General features: G+C 34.9%; 1 protein-coding gene across 2 annotated transcripts in view; it reads left to right on the top strand.

The window, feature by feature from the left end:
- The window catches only part of Arl5b (ADP ribosylation factor like GTPase 5B), a 36,444-nt gene that overhangs the window by 11,769 nt on the left and 10,194 nt on the right, over positions 1–14,481 (top strand). Inside the window, exons 2-6 of one of the 2 annotated variants that reach the window (XM_042686082.1) lie at positions 4,948–5,008; positions 7,089–7,236; positions 10,164–10,247; positions 11,713–11,864; positions 12,660–12,699. In XM_042686082.1, coding sequence (XP_042542016.1) covers positions 4,948–5,008; positions 7,089–7,236; positions 10,164–10,247; positions 11,713–11,864; positions 12,660–12,699 — 485 coding nt within the window. Of the gene's footprint in view, positions 1–4,947; positions 5,009–7,088; positions 7,237–10,163; positions 10,248–11,712; positions 11,865–12,659; positions 13,700–14,481 lie in introns of those variants that run through there. The other variant, XM_042686083.1, reaches the window with a different exon arrangement.

The following is a 14,481-nucleotide window of genomic DNA, read 5'->3' as shown; positions in this document are numbered from 1 at the left end:
ACCTTTTGTTGATAGTAATTTGAACCCAAATGATATATTATGAAAGAAGTTTCTTACCTCCTGGGTCCTAGACAATTAAAATTACTGCTGGATGATGCACATTGTATAAATCTAAGTATTTTTCCACATCTGCTTTAGTTAGCTATATCGGAAATCATTTAAACCAACACAACTGTGTAGAAAATCCCTACACTTAATGGTTTAGTTAATTTACCTCTGTTTCAGATCACAGCATGAGCTGTATGAATAGCCTATTGATTTTGTCCAACCAAACAGACAACAGTACAGAACCAGCTTGCTGTCACAGTTTTCAAGCCTGAGGTCCCCTTTTAAATATCAAGTAATATCATGTATCACTATGTGACAGTAGTTGTGCTTGCTCTGCATTGATTGGAAATTGTATAAACTACTGGATTCAGTAATAGCCTTTGAGTAACTTCATACTTCATTTATCTAGACTCTTCTCTTTCCTTTCCCTTCTTCCCTCCCTCCCTCCTGTTTCTCTCCCTTTCTCCCTCTCCCCCGCTCTCTCCCTCCCTCTCTCCTTCCCTCTCTCTCCCTCTCTTTCTCTCCTTCCTTCCTTTCATTCTTTCTTTCTTTCCTTCCTTCCGTGCCTGTCCCTGGGGCATGAACTCAGGTCCTGGGCACTGTCCCTGAGCTGCTTTTACTCAAAGCTAGTGTTTCACCACTAAGCCACAGCACCACTTCCAGCTTTTTCTGAGTAGTTTATTGGAGTTAAAAGTCTCATGGATTTTTCTGCTCAGGCTGACTTCAAAGTGAGATCCTCAGAGCTCAGTCTTGTGAGTAGCTAACATTACAGGTAAGCTCAGAAAATCTAGGCACTCCTTAAAAGCAAGACATTATATTCAGTTTGGTTTTTTTAAGACAGTGTACACACACACACACACACACACACACACACACGCGAATGATAGCCTTCATTTTTCCCACTTATTTAAATGGGTGCAATCTTTATTAACTAGTGTATGTGAGCTGAAATCCTTGGGGATTGTTGATGTACTGAAATAGTTGCTAAATACAACAGAACAGTGTAAGAAATGGTTATGCTAGATAAAAGTACGAACAGCTTTAAAAAAAGATTGTGAAGCTGCTTTACAGAGTGATTACAGTTACATAAATCAGGTAATGAGTTTATTTGTTTTTGAACAGTGTCATCTCTTCCCTCATTTTCTCCCCTTTTTTCCCCACAAGTTGAATGGTTTATTTTCAGTATAGGTTCTAGTGAGTGTCACTGCTGCATTTGTACACCCTTTTTCCTACCATTTCTGGGCTCTCCTTTACCCTCCCCAAAACAGATAAACTTATATATGAAACAAAAGGTACAGAAATCAAAAACAGCAACAAAGGAGAAACGAAAAATAACTTAAAGCCTCTTGTTTCGTTTTCTTGGAGTTCATTTCAATAAACATCATTTTATATGATCATATGCACATAGTTATTGAGCCTTTGTGATCCTCTCCTAAGAATCTTCTTCTTTGGCCTCACTATGGGAATGTTTAGATCCTGTATAATTTATCACGTCCAGGTGTAATTTTTTTGTCTTTTACCATCCATTGTCTTTACTGGTAGCTTTATAGGCACATTCTAACAAATGAGGGAAGCCATGCAACCTATGTTTCTTTAGATCTGGCTTACTTTGCTTAATGTAATTTTTTCCAAGTCTTTACATTTCCTTACAAATGGTGCATTATCGTTCTGATGGAAGCATAGAATTCCATTGTGTATATATAATTCATTTTCTTGATCCATTCATCCACTGAGGGTATCTGGGTTGATTCTATATTTTGGCTATGATAAACAATGCTGTAAAAATGAACACAGTTGTGCTGGCTTTAGTATTTTCTTGTTTGTGGTCTATTGGATAAATGCCCAGGAGTAGAATTGCTTTGTCATAGGAAAGTTCTGTTTAGTCTCTTGAGGAACCTCCATACTGCTTTCCAGAGTGGTCAAACAGTTTTACATTCTCACTAACACTGTAGTTGTATTCTCTTTTGGCCACATCCCTGCTAGCATCTGTTATTGTTTGTTTTCTTGAGAATGGCCTTTTTAACTGAGTTGAGGTAGAATCTCAATGTTGTTTTGATTTGCATTTCTTTTACAGCCAGAGATGTTGAACATTTCTTCATGTGTCTATTGGCATTCTTATTTCTTCTTTTGAGAAGTCTCTCTTTAAGTCTTTAGCCCATTTATTAATTGAGTTGTTTCTTTGAGGGTTTATGGGGGGGGTAATTTTTTGGGTTCTAAGTATATTTTAGATTCACAGCCCTTGTCTGATGCATAGCTAGTAAAAATCTCCCATTCTGTAGGCTTTTTTCTTAACCTTGCTAGCTATGTCCTTTGCAATACAGAAACCCTTGTTTGATTCAAACTTTTTTTTAAGTTGGCTTCTAGTCAATAACCTTTGAACTAGCTGTTTTTTCTTGTGTATAGATGATATTCATGGTAATTTCTAAGGTAATTAAATCCTTGTTCATGATTTTTAAAAAGGTGCAGTTGATCCGTTTCTGTTGATGTTTTATGTATTTTCAAGCTATTGGATTTTTTTTTTTTTTTTTTGTCGCTTGTGGGGCTTGAACTCTGGGCTTGGACACTGTCCCTGCACTCTTCAACTCAAGGCAAGTGCTCTACCGCTTGAGCCACAACGCCACTTCCGGTTTTCTAGTGGTTTATTGGAGGTAAGAGTCTCATGGACTTTCCTACTTGGGCTGGCTTTGAACTGAGATCCTCAGATCTCAGCCTCCTGAGAAGTTAGGATTACAGGCATGAGCCACTGGCACCCCGCTTATTGGAAATTTAATAGAAGATAGAGCTGTGTTTATCTGAAAGATTAATAGTACATACCTTTAGCATAAAGGTATTGTGTTCTGTTTAAATTTAAAGATTTCTCTATCAACGCTAAGCAAAAACGAATCTGAAACAAACATCCTAAGTTAACCAAGCATTTACAATTTTATGCAACTTTAATGAAACCCTTATGTCATTCACTTGCAGAGTATATCCCCATTTCATTTCACATGGGGGATTAACCTTTCAAAATGATGTTTTATTTTGAGTTTGGCCATTGGACATTTTGGACTATGATCATTACCATAATACAAGATGTGAAGCAAGATTGTTTGCAAGTGTTATTGAACAATGAGCCATCGGGAACTCTCCATTTTCCCCCAACCAGGTGTATGTATATACCCAAGCTACAGGGACACTGTGGTCCCCAGATGGTAGGCAGGTAGTATTTACAACTGTATCAAAGAAACCGTGGTGCCAAGAATTTGGTTTGTTCCTTCGCTAATAAAGATTACTTTTGTTCTTATGCTAGAGGGAAGAACAAATAAGCCAGCACCTCAAGATCTGCTCAATTAGAAATTAGGGGATTCACACTTGTAATCCTAGCTATTCAGGAGGCTGAGATCTGAGGATCACGGTTCAAAGCCAGTCCAGGCAGGAAAGTCTGTGAGACTCTTTATCTCCAATTAAACACCCAGAAAACTGGAAGTGTTACTGTGGCTGTAGTGGTAGGGCTGAAGAGCTGAAGGACAGTGCCCAGGACCAGAGTTCAAGCCCCACAAACGACTAAAAGAAAAAAAAAGGGGGGAATAGGAGCCAAAAGAGTTAAAATGGAAACTTATGATGCATTATAATCAAACAAGGTTTTTTGTGTTTTTTCCCAGACTGTGGCTTCTGCCATAGTGACAATAGCCTTTCGAGGGGACTATGTCTATTATAGGCAATACTTCAGTTTTAGATCCTTAGAACATGCTAAGCTAGTTTATCAGTCTTATCACAGCTTTGCATATTATGCCCTTTTTTTGCTTTGATGTAACATTAAGGCTTATTTCAACAGGAATTTGATATTTAGCTAGTTGTATTGTAGAATTTTGACTTTCATCTGGAGGACTAGGCTATGAAGTATGCTAATTTATTGGCTTCATAGACCATGTTGTGGTTCAACAAGTTTCATTGTTTGGATTTTCATCTGTGAAAATAAACTACTTCTACCATACTCATTCCTGTTGTTGTTTTTTTAGTGTATATTATTGTACCAAATGGTCTCACCATGGTATTTCAGATGTGCATGTATTACATTGTAATCAGGATGATCCTTTCTATTGCTTGCTCTTTATACCCGCTCAACTCCCCATCACCATCTCTTTGTTGGAGAAAGACAAGTGTGTACACTGAATAGGCTAAAACCTAGGAAAGATGATTTCTGGGGCATTTTCTCTTCTTCCAAGGAGAGTGCATAATGTTTTCTACTTTGCACAATAATTAGGGTTTAATAACTATAAGACAAATGACTAGTGCATGGCTCTTGAAGGAGGAAAGGACTAGAGAGGCTTTTCTTGTAAAAACAGCAGAAACATTATCTGCTCACCAGTGTGGAATTCAGATTGAGAAAACATGAAAGACTTAAGTATTTACTTATATTCCTGTAAGTGGAAAGAATGAGAAGCTGATTGAAAGTATGTGTGGCTTGGTACTGGGAGCTAATAGCTTTTAATGGAATTCCTAAGTGAAAGAAAACAATATCCTGGTACATTTAGGTGGGAAACTTGCATATGTTAAACTTGATAAATAGGTAACCTGTTAAAGAGACTTTAAGCAGGTGTGTAAAGTAGATAAATATTTAAACCTAACTTTACAAAGTTACACTTTCTTATCTAAATTAATACTTGGGTTTTCCCCAGATTCATTGTAAGTTCTATATGTCCAGGTAACTCATTTCCCACATTCTTAAAGAACTGGATAGAGGAGAGCCTAATAAAGTGTTTCCTTAACAATCACAGTTTCCTTCTTTAACAGTTCACACTGTTTAATAGTAGTTGCCCAGTAAATTATGCTCATTAGAAAGCTAATAATTTTTGTTGAAAGCATGTAATTGTAGCATGCAATAGTATAATACGTTTATGGTTTGTTTTCTTTTTGTAGAACACAAAGTAATTATAGTGGGACTGGATAATGCAGGGAAAACCACCATTCTTTATCAATTGTAAGTATAGATAACTAATAGTGTGTGTTATGTTCTTGAAATTTTGTTTTTATAATTAATAAAGGTGCCATTCTTGTAATAGAATGGAAGAGCTTTAGCATTCAATTTTCATATTTTACCAAACATAAAATTTATTTAAAAAACAAGTAAAAGAAACTGCTTTATGCTTCCTAAATAAACACTCATTAATTTGTGGCTTTGAAAGAATGAATAATGTTAAGCTAAAAGAAATAAAGCACATATACTGGTGGGGTGAGGCAATAAAGTGGATTATTCTCACACTGCGATTCATGTAAATAGATGGACTTCTCCCAGAAGTTTCCATTTTCCTAAGAACTCTGGAGTTGTTTAACACAACCAGGTTTGTCTAAAGTGATGACAGTTCAAAATACCACATTAGTTAACTTGCAAAAAGAGAGGCTTGAAACTTTTGGGGAAACACATTAATACTCATTCTTAATGAAATTTCAGCAGCCCATCAGTCCGCTTATCTAAGGACTTTCTGTTATTCTTTTTAAGTGCCAATGAAATGATCCTTTCAGTGCCAGTGAAATAGTAAACTAGGGAAGTAGCTCTCTGTATCCCAAGCATTTTAACAAATGGTTATGAAACACTTTGCACTATTCTAAGGTCTTATCTCCTCCCCCCATGTCATGCACTGAAAGTCCCATCAGTCTAGGGACTTGGTTGTAGGTTGTCTAGCTTGTACAAGGTCCAGGTTCTGTCTCTTGCACTATAAAAGAATAAAAAGTGCACCCATCTGTAGCTTACCAGAAATAATAATTTAAATAATACATTACATATTTTTCAGCTAGTTAACTAAAAAGCTATTACTTGTGATTTGTTGTTTCAGAGTTAAATAGCATTTTTATTCATTGGCGGTTATGTGTTTTAATAGGAATTAGCCTTTAAACATCAAACTTAAAATCTTTCAGAAAAGCTACTTTGATGTAAGAATTTTGTACAAACTTCAAAATTATACATAGCACCTAAGAAAGTTGTAAGCCTTTTCCAGCGTAGTATTTGACATATTATATATGGGTTGAATGAGTAAATTGATGTACCTTAATGATTGATATATCACAAATTATAGGATTATCAGTATTCATGAAATAGATTTACAATTTATTTTATGTATTTTGTTTTGTTTTGTTTTTGGTGTGGTCCTGAGGAGCCCATTGCTACCCCATAGGTTTATTTTTTGCTCAAGGCTAGCTCATTACCATTTAAGCCACATTTCCACTTCAGGCTTTTCAACTGGTTAATTGGAGGTAAGAGTCTCATAGGCTTTCTTGTCCAACCTGGCTTTGAACCTTGATCCTCAGATCTCAGCCTCCTGATTAGCTAGGATTATAGGTATGAGCCACTACTGCTGAGCCTGATCTTATATTTTTAAGACTATAACTTAATAAACCTGAGCTAACTTTTATGTCTAGAAACAGTCTCAACTTTCTCCCATAGGTACTTTAAAAAATATTGCATAGCCTAACTCAGTGGGTACTACTTTGCAACTAATGATGTTACTGTATAGAAATTGGCTTCTCATACTGGTGCATTGGCTCGCATCCAACTGATAATAAGACTTGGTGGCATTGGAATTTTTTCCCATAAAATCAAAAAAATTACACTGTTTGGAGCCGGGCACTGGTGGATAATGCCTGTAATCTCAGCTACTCAGGAGGCTGAGCTCTAAAGATCATGGTTCACAGCCAGCCTAAGCAGAAAAGTTCCTGAGACTCTTTTTTCCATGAAGCCCCCAAAAAGCTGGTAGTGGAGCTGTGATTAAAATGATAGAGTGCTACCCTTAGCTAATAAAGCTCAGGGATACCATCCAGGCCCTGAGTTCAAGCCCCAAGACCAACACATACACACACACACACATATAAAAACTTTCAAGAATTATTCTTTCTCTCAATCTTTATTTGCACAAAACAATTCCCAAGTTTCTGTTTTGCATACTTATGATTATTATTATTGGTACAAATAAGGAAGGTTGATTTATCTTAAAATATAGAGATTAAACATGCTTTGGGTTTTCAAGATTTACAAAGAATTTTTAATGGTTTCTTTCTTTCCGCAGCTTGATGAATGAAGTGGTTCATACTTCCCCAACCATAGGAAGCAATGTAGAAGAAATAGTTGTAAAGAACACTCATTTTCTTATGTGGGATATTGGTGGTCAGGAGTCACTACGATCATCTTGGAATACTTATTACTCAAACACAGAGGTATGCTAGAATTATTTTTGTAGAGAATTTTAAAAGACCAAAGAAAAACACACAAAATAACTAGGATACTGTAAATAAGATACATACATTGACAGTTTTCTTCTTAAGATACTTTTTTGTAAGGAGTTATGACTTTCCAATAAGAAAAGGCAGAAATTTTTAGGAGCTTTATTGACTCAATGTGGAGTATTAACCCAAGCTTATACACACAGTACTGTCAATCTCCAAGTTAGAGAAATTGTGTAACTTTTTCCAGGATCTCACAACTTTACAGCTGGGTCTGAAGTGTAATTTAACATAATATTTTCAAATCACATGAAATGAACATTCGGATTTTTGAGATATATTTTAATAACCAAAAATAATGTGCCCAGGTACTGGTGGCTCATAGCTGTAATCCCTAGCTACTCTAGAGGCTGAGATCTGAGGATTATGTTTCTTTCAAACCAGCCTGGGCAAGAAAATTCATGAAACTCTTACCTCTATGTGGCTCAAGTGGTAAAGTGCTAGCCTTGAACAAAAAAGCTAGGGAAAATACCCAGGCCCTGAGTTCAAGGCCCCAGGATGGGCACACACATACACAAAGAATTTACAGGCCACCCCAGAGGTATCTTATTTATTTTGTTATTCTGTTAGTTCTGAACCAACCTAAGAAAACAATTTCAGTTATTTTCTAATTGTGCTTCTATTTCTACTGTAGACACTTTAAAAAAAATAAAATTTTTAAGTTACCTTCAAGTAGTTGTTCAAAGGAGTTTCAATTCTACATGTCAGTTTATGAATACAATGCTTCTTGATCAATGTCACCTCTTCCATCATTTTCCCTCATCTCCCCCAACACTGCCAAACCTCAAGTTAACTGGTTTTATGTTCACATATAATATCTTGAATGTCATGACTTTTTTTTCCTCACCCATCCTCTCTCCATTTGTTTTCCCTCCCTCCCCTGGATACAGGCATATTTTTTAAGATCATGTAGTGCTGTTGAGAGTTTATCTTGACAGTATTAGTATACAATTAATATCTCTCTTACTTTTCTTGGCAAAGAGGTACACTTAACTATCTGTGTTGTTTGAAAATGAAACCATTTAAAGATTGGAGTTGGGGGAGGGTGTAATACAATTTCTGTGAAAAAGTTGCTTTGTAAATAAAAAAATGTATATTCTAGATTTGTATGATAATAGCATATATATTTATACATATATATTCTAAAGAATTAAATGAACTGAAGGGAAAATCACAGATATTCAAGACTTGTTATAGGATTTAATTATTTTATTTGGGTATGAGGATAGAGAGAGACTGATGAAGTTGGTAAGCAGGTACTATAGTTATAGGTTACCTTACCTTGTGCAATAAAAAAAAATACTGAAGATAGAGATGTAATAAAAAGATGCAGGAATACATTTCAGCATAGGAGTTAATTAGCACAGATTCTGCTTTTGAAACTCAACTCTGCCTGTGAGAAAAGCATTTATCTTTGATGAATAGGCCAGAGGTAATTCTAGCTGTTCCATGTGTACATAAGTACAACAGGATAGTTGTTTAAATTGCGGAAGCTGGAGAAGACTCTGAAACTCTAGTCTGGATCCACAAAGAAATACATTATTATTAATGCCATTTGCATTAAAAGTTATTTTATTACTCCAAAGAATGTATTTGTTATTATAACTCGCCAGTGTGTCACATAGCCTTTGCAATATTAGGTTCCACATAGAGATCTTATCTGTGTTGCATTTCACTAATTACTGTTTGTCCTTGTCATCTTTAATTTTCATGATTTATTCCTTCGTGGTAACCTCTAAGAGCTAACACAAAGCTGTTTCCCAATATTTGGTCCATACTTCTTTTGCCCTATTTCTTTCTCTTCTCCTTTATCCTTTTCACAGTGCTTCTTGGTTGATATTTATATTAATCCAGTTGTCTTTCCCTAATCCAGTCCTTCCTGTCTTAATTTTTTTCAGTACACTCTATGTGGTCTTTAGCTTTTTTTGTTCATTTGCTTCTTACTGTGTAGGCCAGGCAGGTCTCAAACTAATGATCCTCCTATTTTCTTCCTCCTGGGAGTTGGGATTGAAAGTGTTTACCACCACAACCTTCTACATTCTTTAATCTTTTTTTTTTTTTTTTTAAAAAGTTTCTTCTGCATTGAGCTTTTCCGATGTCATTCTCACTATCCCCTTAATTTTACTTACTAAAGTTGCTTTCATTTTATTTCATTTTACTTGTGTTTGCAGTGGCATGCATTTTTAATCCTTAAGACCTACTCTTTTTTGCATGTACATCTTCACCAATAGGTTCTCCATTTCTAGTTCTCTTCCCTTTTTCTAATCTCACTTGCATCTTCCTTTAGTATATCCATTCCAGTGTATATAATTCAGCACACTATAGCACATTTTTCTTGACCTTATTTTATTGTTGATACTCTCTTTGTAAAATTCCTTTACATAAAAATAGTTTTCTTTTTCTTTCATACTAGTTTTTCTTTTTAATAGGCAGGAGACTCTTACACATATTGATAGCGTGGTAAATGATGGCAAGTACTTGATGTTTTAGTGAAGGAGAGCTATTTAAATTTCATCTTAAAAATGATGAAAGAGTACTACTTATCAATATTTATATTTTGTATTTAGACTTATTTGTAATACCTTTACTCTTTTTATTTCTCACATTTAAGAATAAACCTTATATTGCATAGAATTGTCTATTTAGGCAGCAACTATTTAGGCAGGTATAAACTGCAATTTTGTTATTAATATTTGTATTTTCGTGCTTGGTTTATTTCACCTCTCTGTGATGAAAAAGCATACCTGTTTTATAATAATGATGATGCCATGTAAAAAAACTGCTTATATCACTTGAGTAATTTTACAGAAAACTTTAAACAGCCCACTCAATTTTCTCTTTGTTTTTAAATTGTCTTTTAGTTCATCATTCTTGTTGTTGATAGCATTGACAGAGAACGACTAGCTATTACAAAAGAAGAATTATACAGAATGTTGGCTCATGAGGTAAATTTTAAAAGCAAATCTTTAAAAGAATAATGGTTGGTAAAGCTTTCTGTCTGTTGGTTTTGCTTTTTTTTAACCAGGATTAAGATGAGACAATGTTGATTATTTCATCATTAGCAAACTTTGTTGTTGAAATTGTAAGTCATGAATATATAAATCACTACTAACTGTAAATATTTTTTTCAAGGTTAAAACTACTTTTTGCTGTAAAAATTTTTGATAAGATGAGGTCATAAAAAAGCAAAATTTATATGTCTCTCCCCAATTGTTCATAATAACTAAAAATCCTTTACTACTAATTTTAGATCACTTATTTCTAAATATCTTCAATAAGTCCCCAACCCACACACACACAAAAAAATCCTTACATAGCAGAACACACTCATATCTGGTAATGTACAAAATCCTTATGATAGTTTTCTAACCAGATCACTTTTCTTCTGTCTCAGAGGTATCTAGTATCTTAGATATCTAGTATCTAGTGTCCTGTTATTCCTGTGCACATTTTATAATTTCATTACATTTTCATTCATCTAAATTACACAGAGGTGGAATCTGTATTCCATGTTCCCTAAACTTTATATGTTGTTTTATGCATATGACATTTTATATAATTTGTACTTTTATTCACAAGATTGATATTTAGCCAGGTTAATACATGCAACACATTTCTCTTAATGATGATAAAGTATCTTACTGTATGAATATAACAATCAATATAGATTTTTGCTTTCACTTATTTGTGCTGATAATCATTTAGCTTATTTCTAATGTTTTGGTACAGTAAACATCAATCAATTAGCTTAAGTTTTACAAACACAAATACATAATAGATATCACCCACTTCCCATATTTTTCTTTACATGTTATAGAACTCAAGGCTAGAAATGTGATTCCATGGTCAAATGATTGTCAATTTGTTCCCTAGCACTGCAGTTCTGTAGTATATTACCTTTTAAAATATAATTCATTTAATTTTAGACTGATATTTAAAATTCAGTTGTAGCCAGGCGCTGGTGGCTCACACCTATAATCCTAGGTACTCAGGAGGCTGAGATCTGAGGATCATGGTTCAAAGCCAGCCCAGGCAAGAAAGTCCATGAGGCTCTTATCTCCAGTTAACCACCAGTAAACTGGAAGTGGTGTGTTAATAGTGCTTATCTTGAGCTGAAGAGCTCAGGGACAGCGCCCAGGCCCAGAGTTCAAGCTCCATGACCCACCAAGAAAAATCACTTTTGTTTTCTTTTTGTTTTGACCCCTTTAGCCCGCAAACTAGAAATTTTCAATCATCTGGTTACTCTAACGTCTTATTAGAGTGAGTCAGCTAATTTTCTCAAAATTATTTTTTATTTCAATAAAATTCTAAAGTAGGAACTTGTCCATCTGAGTTTTTACCCTCCTTCTTCCTTATTTAAGTCTGTCATATCATAGTTCACACCTTAGCAATATTTTGTATTGATTGCAGGATTTAAGGAAGGCTGCAGTCCTTATATTTGCAAATAAACAGGATATGAAAGGGTGTATGACAGCAGCGGAAATCTCTAAATACCTCACCCTTAGTTCAATTAAGGATCACCCGTGGCACATTCAGTCCTGCTGTGCTTTGACAGGAGAAGGGTAAGTGTTCATCAGCTGGAGGGAGGCATGCCCTCTTTGAGATTTCTCTCAATTACTTGCAAAAGTGTATTTTTGGACCTTCTTCCATGTCATTTCTCAACCATAGATCATTTAAATAATTTGCCAACTTAATGTTTAACCACAAAAGGCAGTAAAGTTTTTGCAATTCAATTTTTTTTCTGTGTGTGTGTGTGCGCCTGCACACATCTGTGTATCCTGGTATTAAGGCTTGAACTTAGGTCCTGGGCATTCTCCCTCAGCATTTTTCATTCAAAGCTAAGCATCTCAAGGTCTTTATACCTAGGCTGAACAATAATTGGGCTCCCTTACTTGATTTTTTCATACAAGGCTGGTACTCACTCTACCACTTGACTCACAGCTCTACTTCTGCCTTTTACTGGACAATTAGAGATAAAAGTCTTGTGGACTTTACTGCCTAAGCTGGCTATGAACCATGATACTCATATCTCTGCCTCCTGAGTAGCTAGGATTACAGATATTATAGTCACCAGCACCTAAGAGTTTGAAGAAGCAGACATTTGCAGTCTCTGACAAAACTGCCAAAGCTCTATTGTAAAAAGGAAACTCAGGCAATTGGCCACATTCCTAAGATGATTAAGATCATTTTGCTTAAGTAAAGCTTCCATTAAAATTTTTACTCATAGTATTTCTTGGCTGTTGTCACTAAGTTATCCAAATAATGATTGTAAACTATAGGTAAGACTTGCAAATTGTATTTTCAGTTTTGAAGTAGAAAGACTTTTATTTTTTAAAATACTTCTATCTTTTGTATAGGTTATGCCAAGGTCTGGAGTGGATGACATCCCGGATTGGAGTGAGATAACTTTTTGTCTTAAAAAAAGACTGCTCTATTTATTCTGTGACATGAACATTTTTCCTAGTACTTTTGGCTGCTGAGGCAGCAGCATGTTTAATTTATAACAACACAAACCTCTATAAGCAACACTTGAATCAAGTGCAGCTGAACTGGAACATAAAAGCTGTTTTCTAACTTTTTTTTTTTTAATGCACTAATCTTCAGTTGGATGAAAATAATGTGTAACTGTTTTCAGCAACAGGATTCTGCTTATTCTAATTACTCAGTGATTGCCTTGTTTAAAAAAAAGTTTGTCATATGTTTAGTGTTTTCTGAACTATTGTTATGTATAATCTTTGTGCCCAATTTCTTTCGATTCTTGGCCACCACTCCTTCCTTCTCAGATAGTTACTGATTTGACAGAAGTGGTAGATTTGTAAATTTCTCCAGCACTGAATGCTGTAAGTCATTTTAATCTTTTGAGCAGATTTTATCAGAACTAAAAATGCCTTCTTAGAAGATACATATAAGGAAGATTAAACATCATGAATATTCACCTTTAAATTTCCCTCATACTATTGCTTGTCATGGAGTAATTTTAAGTTTACTGTTTGCATAGAAATTATGTAGGCTGGTTACTTACTTGAAGAAATTAAGGGTTTTTTTGTTTTGGGGGGTTTATTTTTGCCTACAACATTTGATAAAAAATCAAGGTAAAGTATTTATTTGAAAGCCCAGCTTCAGTGGTAAATATTGTTGGATGCATCTAGTATTTTAAGCGTGTCAGATTATTTAATGTATATGTAACAGTTACTAGAGCATACCAACACTAAAATTTAAATGTGACACTTGGAGCATACTTCACTAGCAATTTACAAACAACTTTTGTCATCTGCAAAAATTTTGACTGTTTTATTTTCAGGAGGTACCACATCTGCTAAGAACAACAGCTAAAGCAGAAAGTGAGCAGTGCTTTTTATTAAAATGGCATTTCTTTTTATTAAGATGGCATTTCTACTACCACTAGCATATTACACCACGGGCTTTCATTACATTTGCTTGAGAATTTTGTGTAATAGATTACAAAGGCTTGATGTCTCTGTCATTATACTTCATGTTCTAAAATATTATAGGAAATTGCTAAATTTAACTTTAGGTTTTTAGGGTCTACTATGAGCCTCAGTTAATTTTGTTTTACAAATTATAAATGAAAAGTTAAATTTAAATGGAGGAGCAGTAATTATTTTGGGGGGGGGGGTTCCGGTCATAGGGTCTAAACTCTGGGCCTGGGCACTGTCCCTCAGCTCTTCACCTCAAGGCTAGCGCTCTACCACTTGAGCCACAGCGCCACTTCCAGCTTTTTTCTTTTTGTTTATGTGGTGCTGAGGAATCAAACCCAGGGCCTCATGCATGCAAGGCAAGCGCTCTACCACTGAGCCATCTTCCTAGCCCCTTGAAGGAGCAGTAATTATTCATCAAAAGTTTATTGGGTAGCATTAAGAGGTTTCAAGGCAGTTAGCTAATATAATAAACAGTACTACGTAAGAGGGAAGTACAAATACTGTAATTTCAATCCTGTTTATTTCAAATGTGTGATTTTGCTGCAATGAAAGGGGTAAAATTCTGAGAGAATAAGATTTCATTTTTGCAGTATTTTTTTATTTGAATCAAAAATAAGATTCAGTATTTTATAACATTATCAATATTCCTGCTCAGAAGTGGTATTTTAATTGTAATGTTTTGTATTCTAAGTTGACTTAAATTTTGCAGTTTTCAGGCACACTGAAAACAGTTTACTGT

Source organism: Dipodomys spectabilis, unplaced genomic scaffold (genome assembly GCF_019054845.1).
Source record: "Dipodomys spectabilis isolate Male_0828 unplaced genomic scaffold, ASM1905484v1 ptg000096l, whole genome shotgun sequence".
Taxonomy (NCBI): domain Eukaryota; kingdom Metazoa; phylum Chordata; class Mammalia; order Rodentia; family Heteromyidae; genus Dipodomys; species Dipodomys spectabilis.
This window is presented reverse-complemented; position numbering and strand designations above follow the sequence as displayed.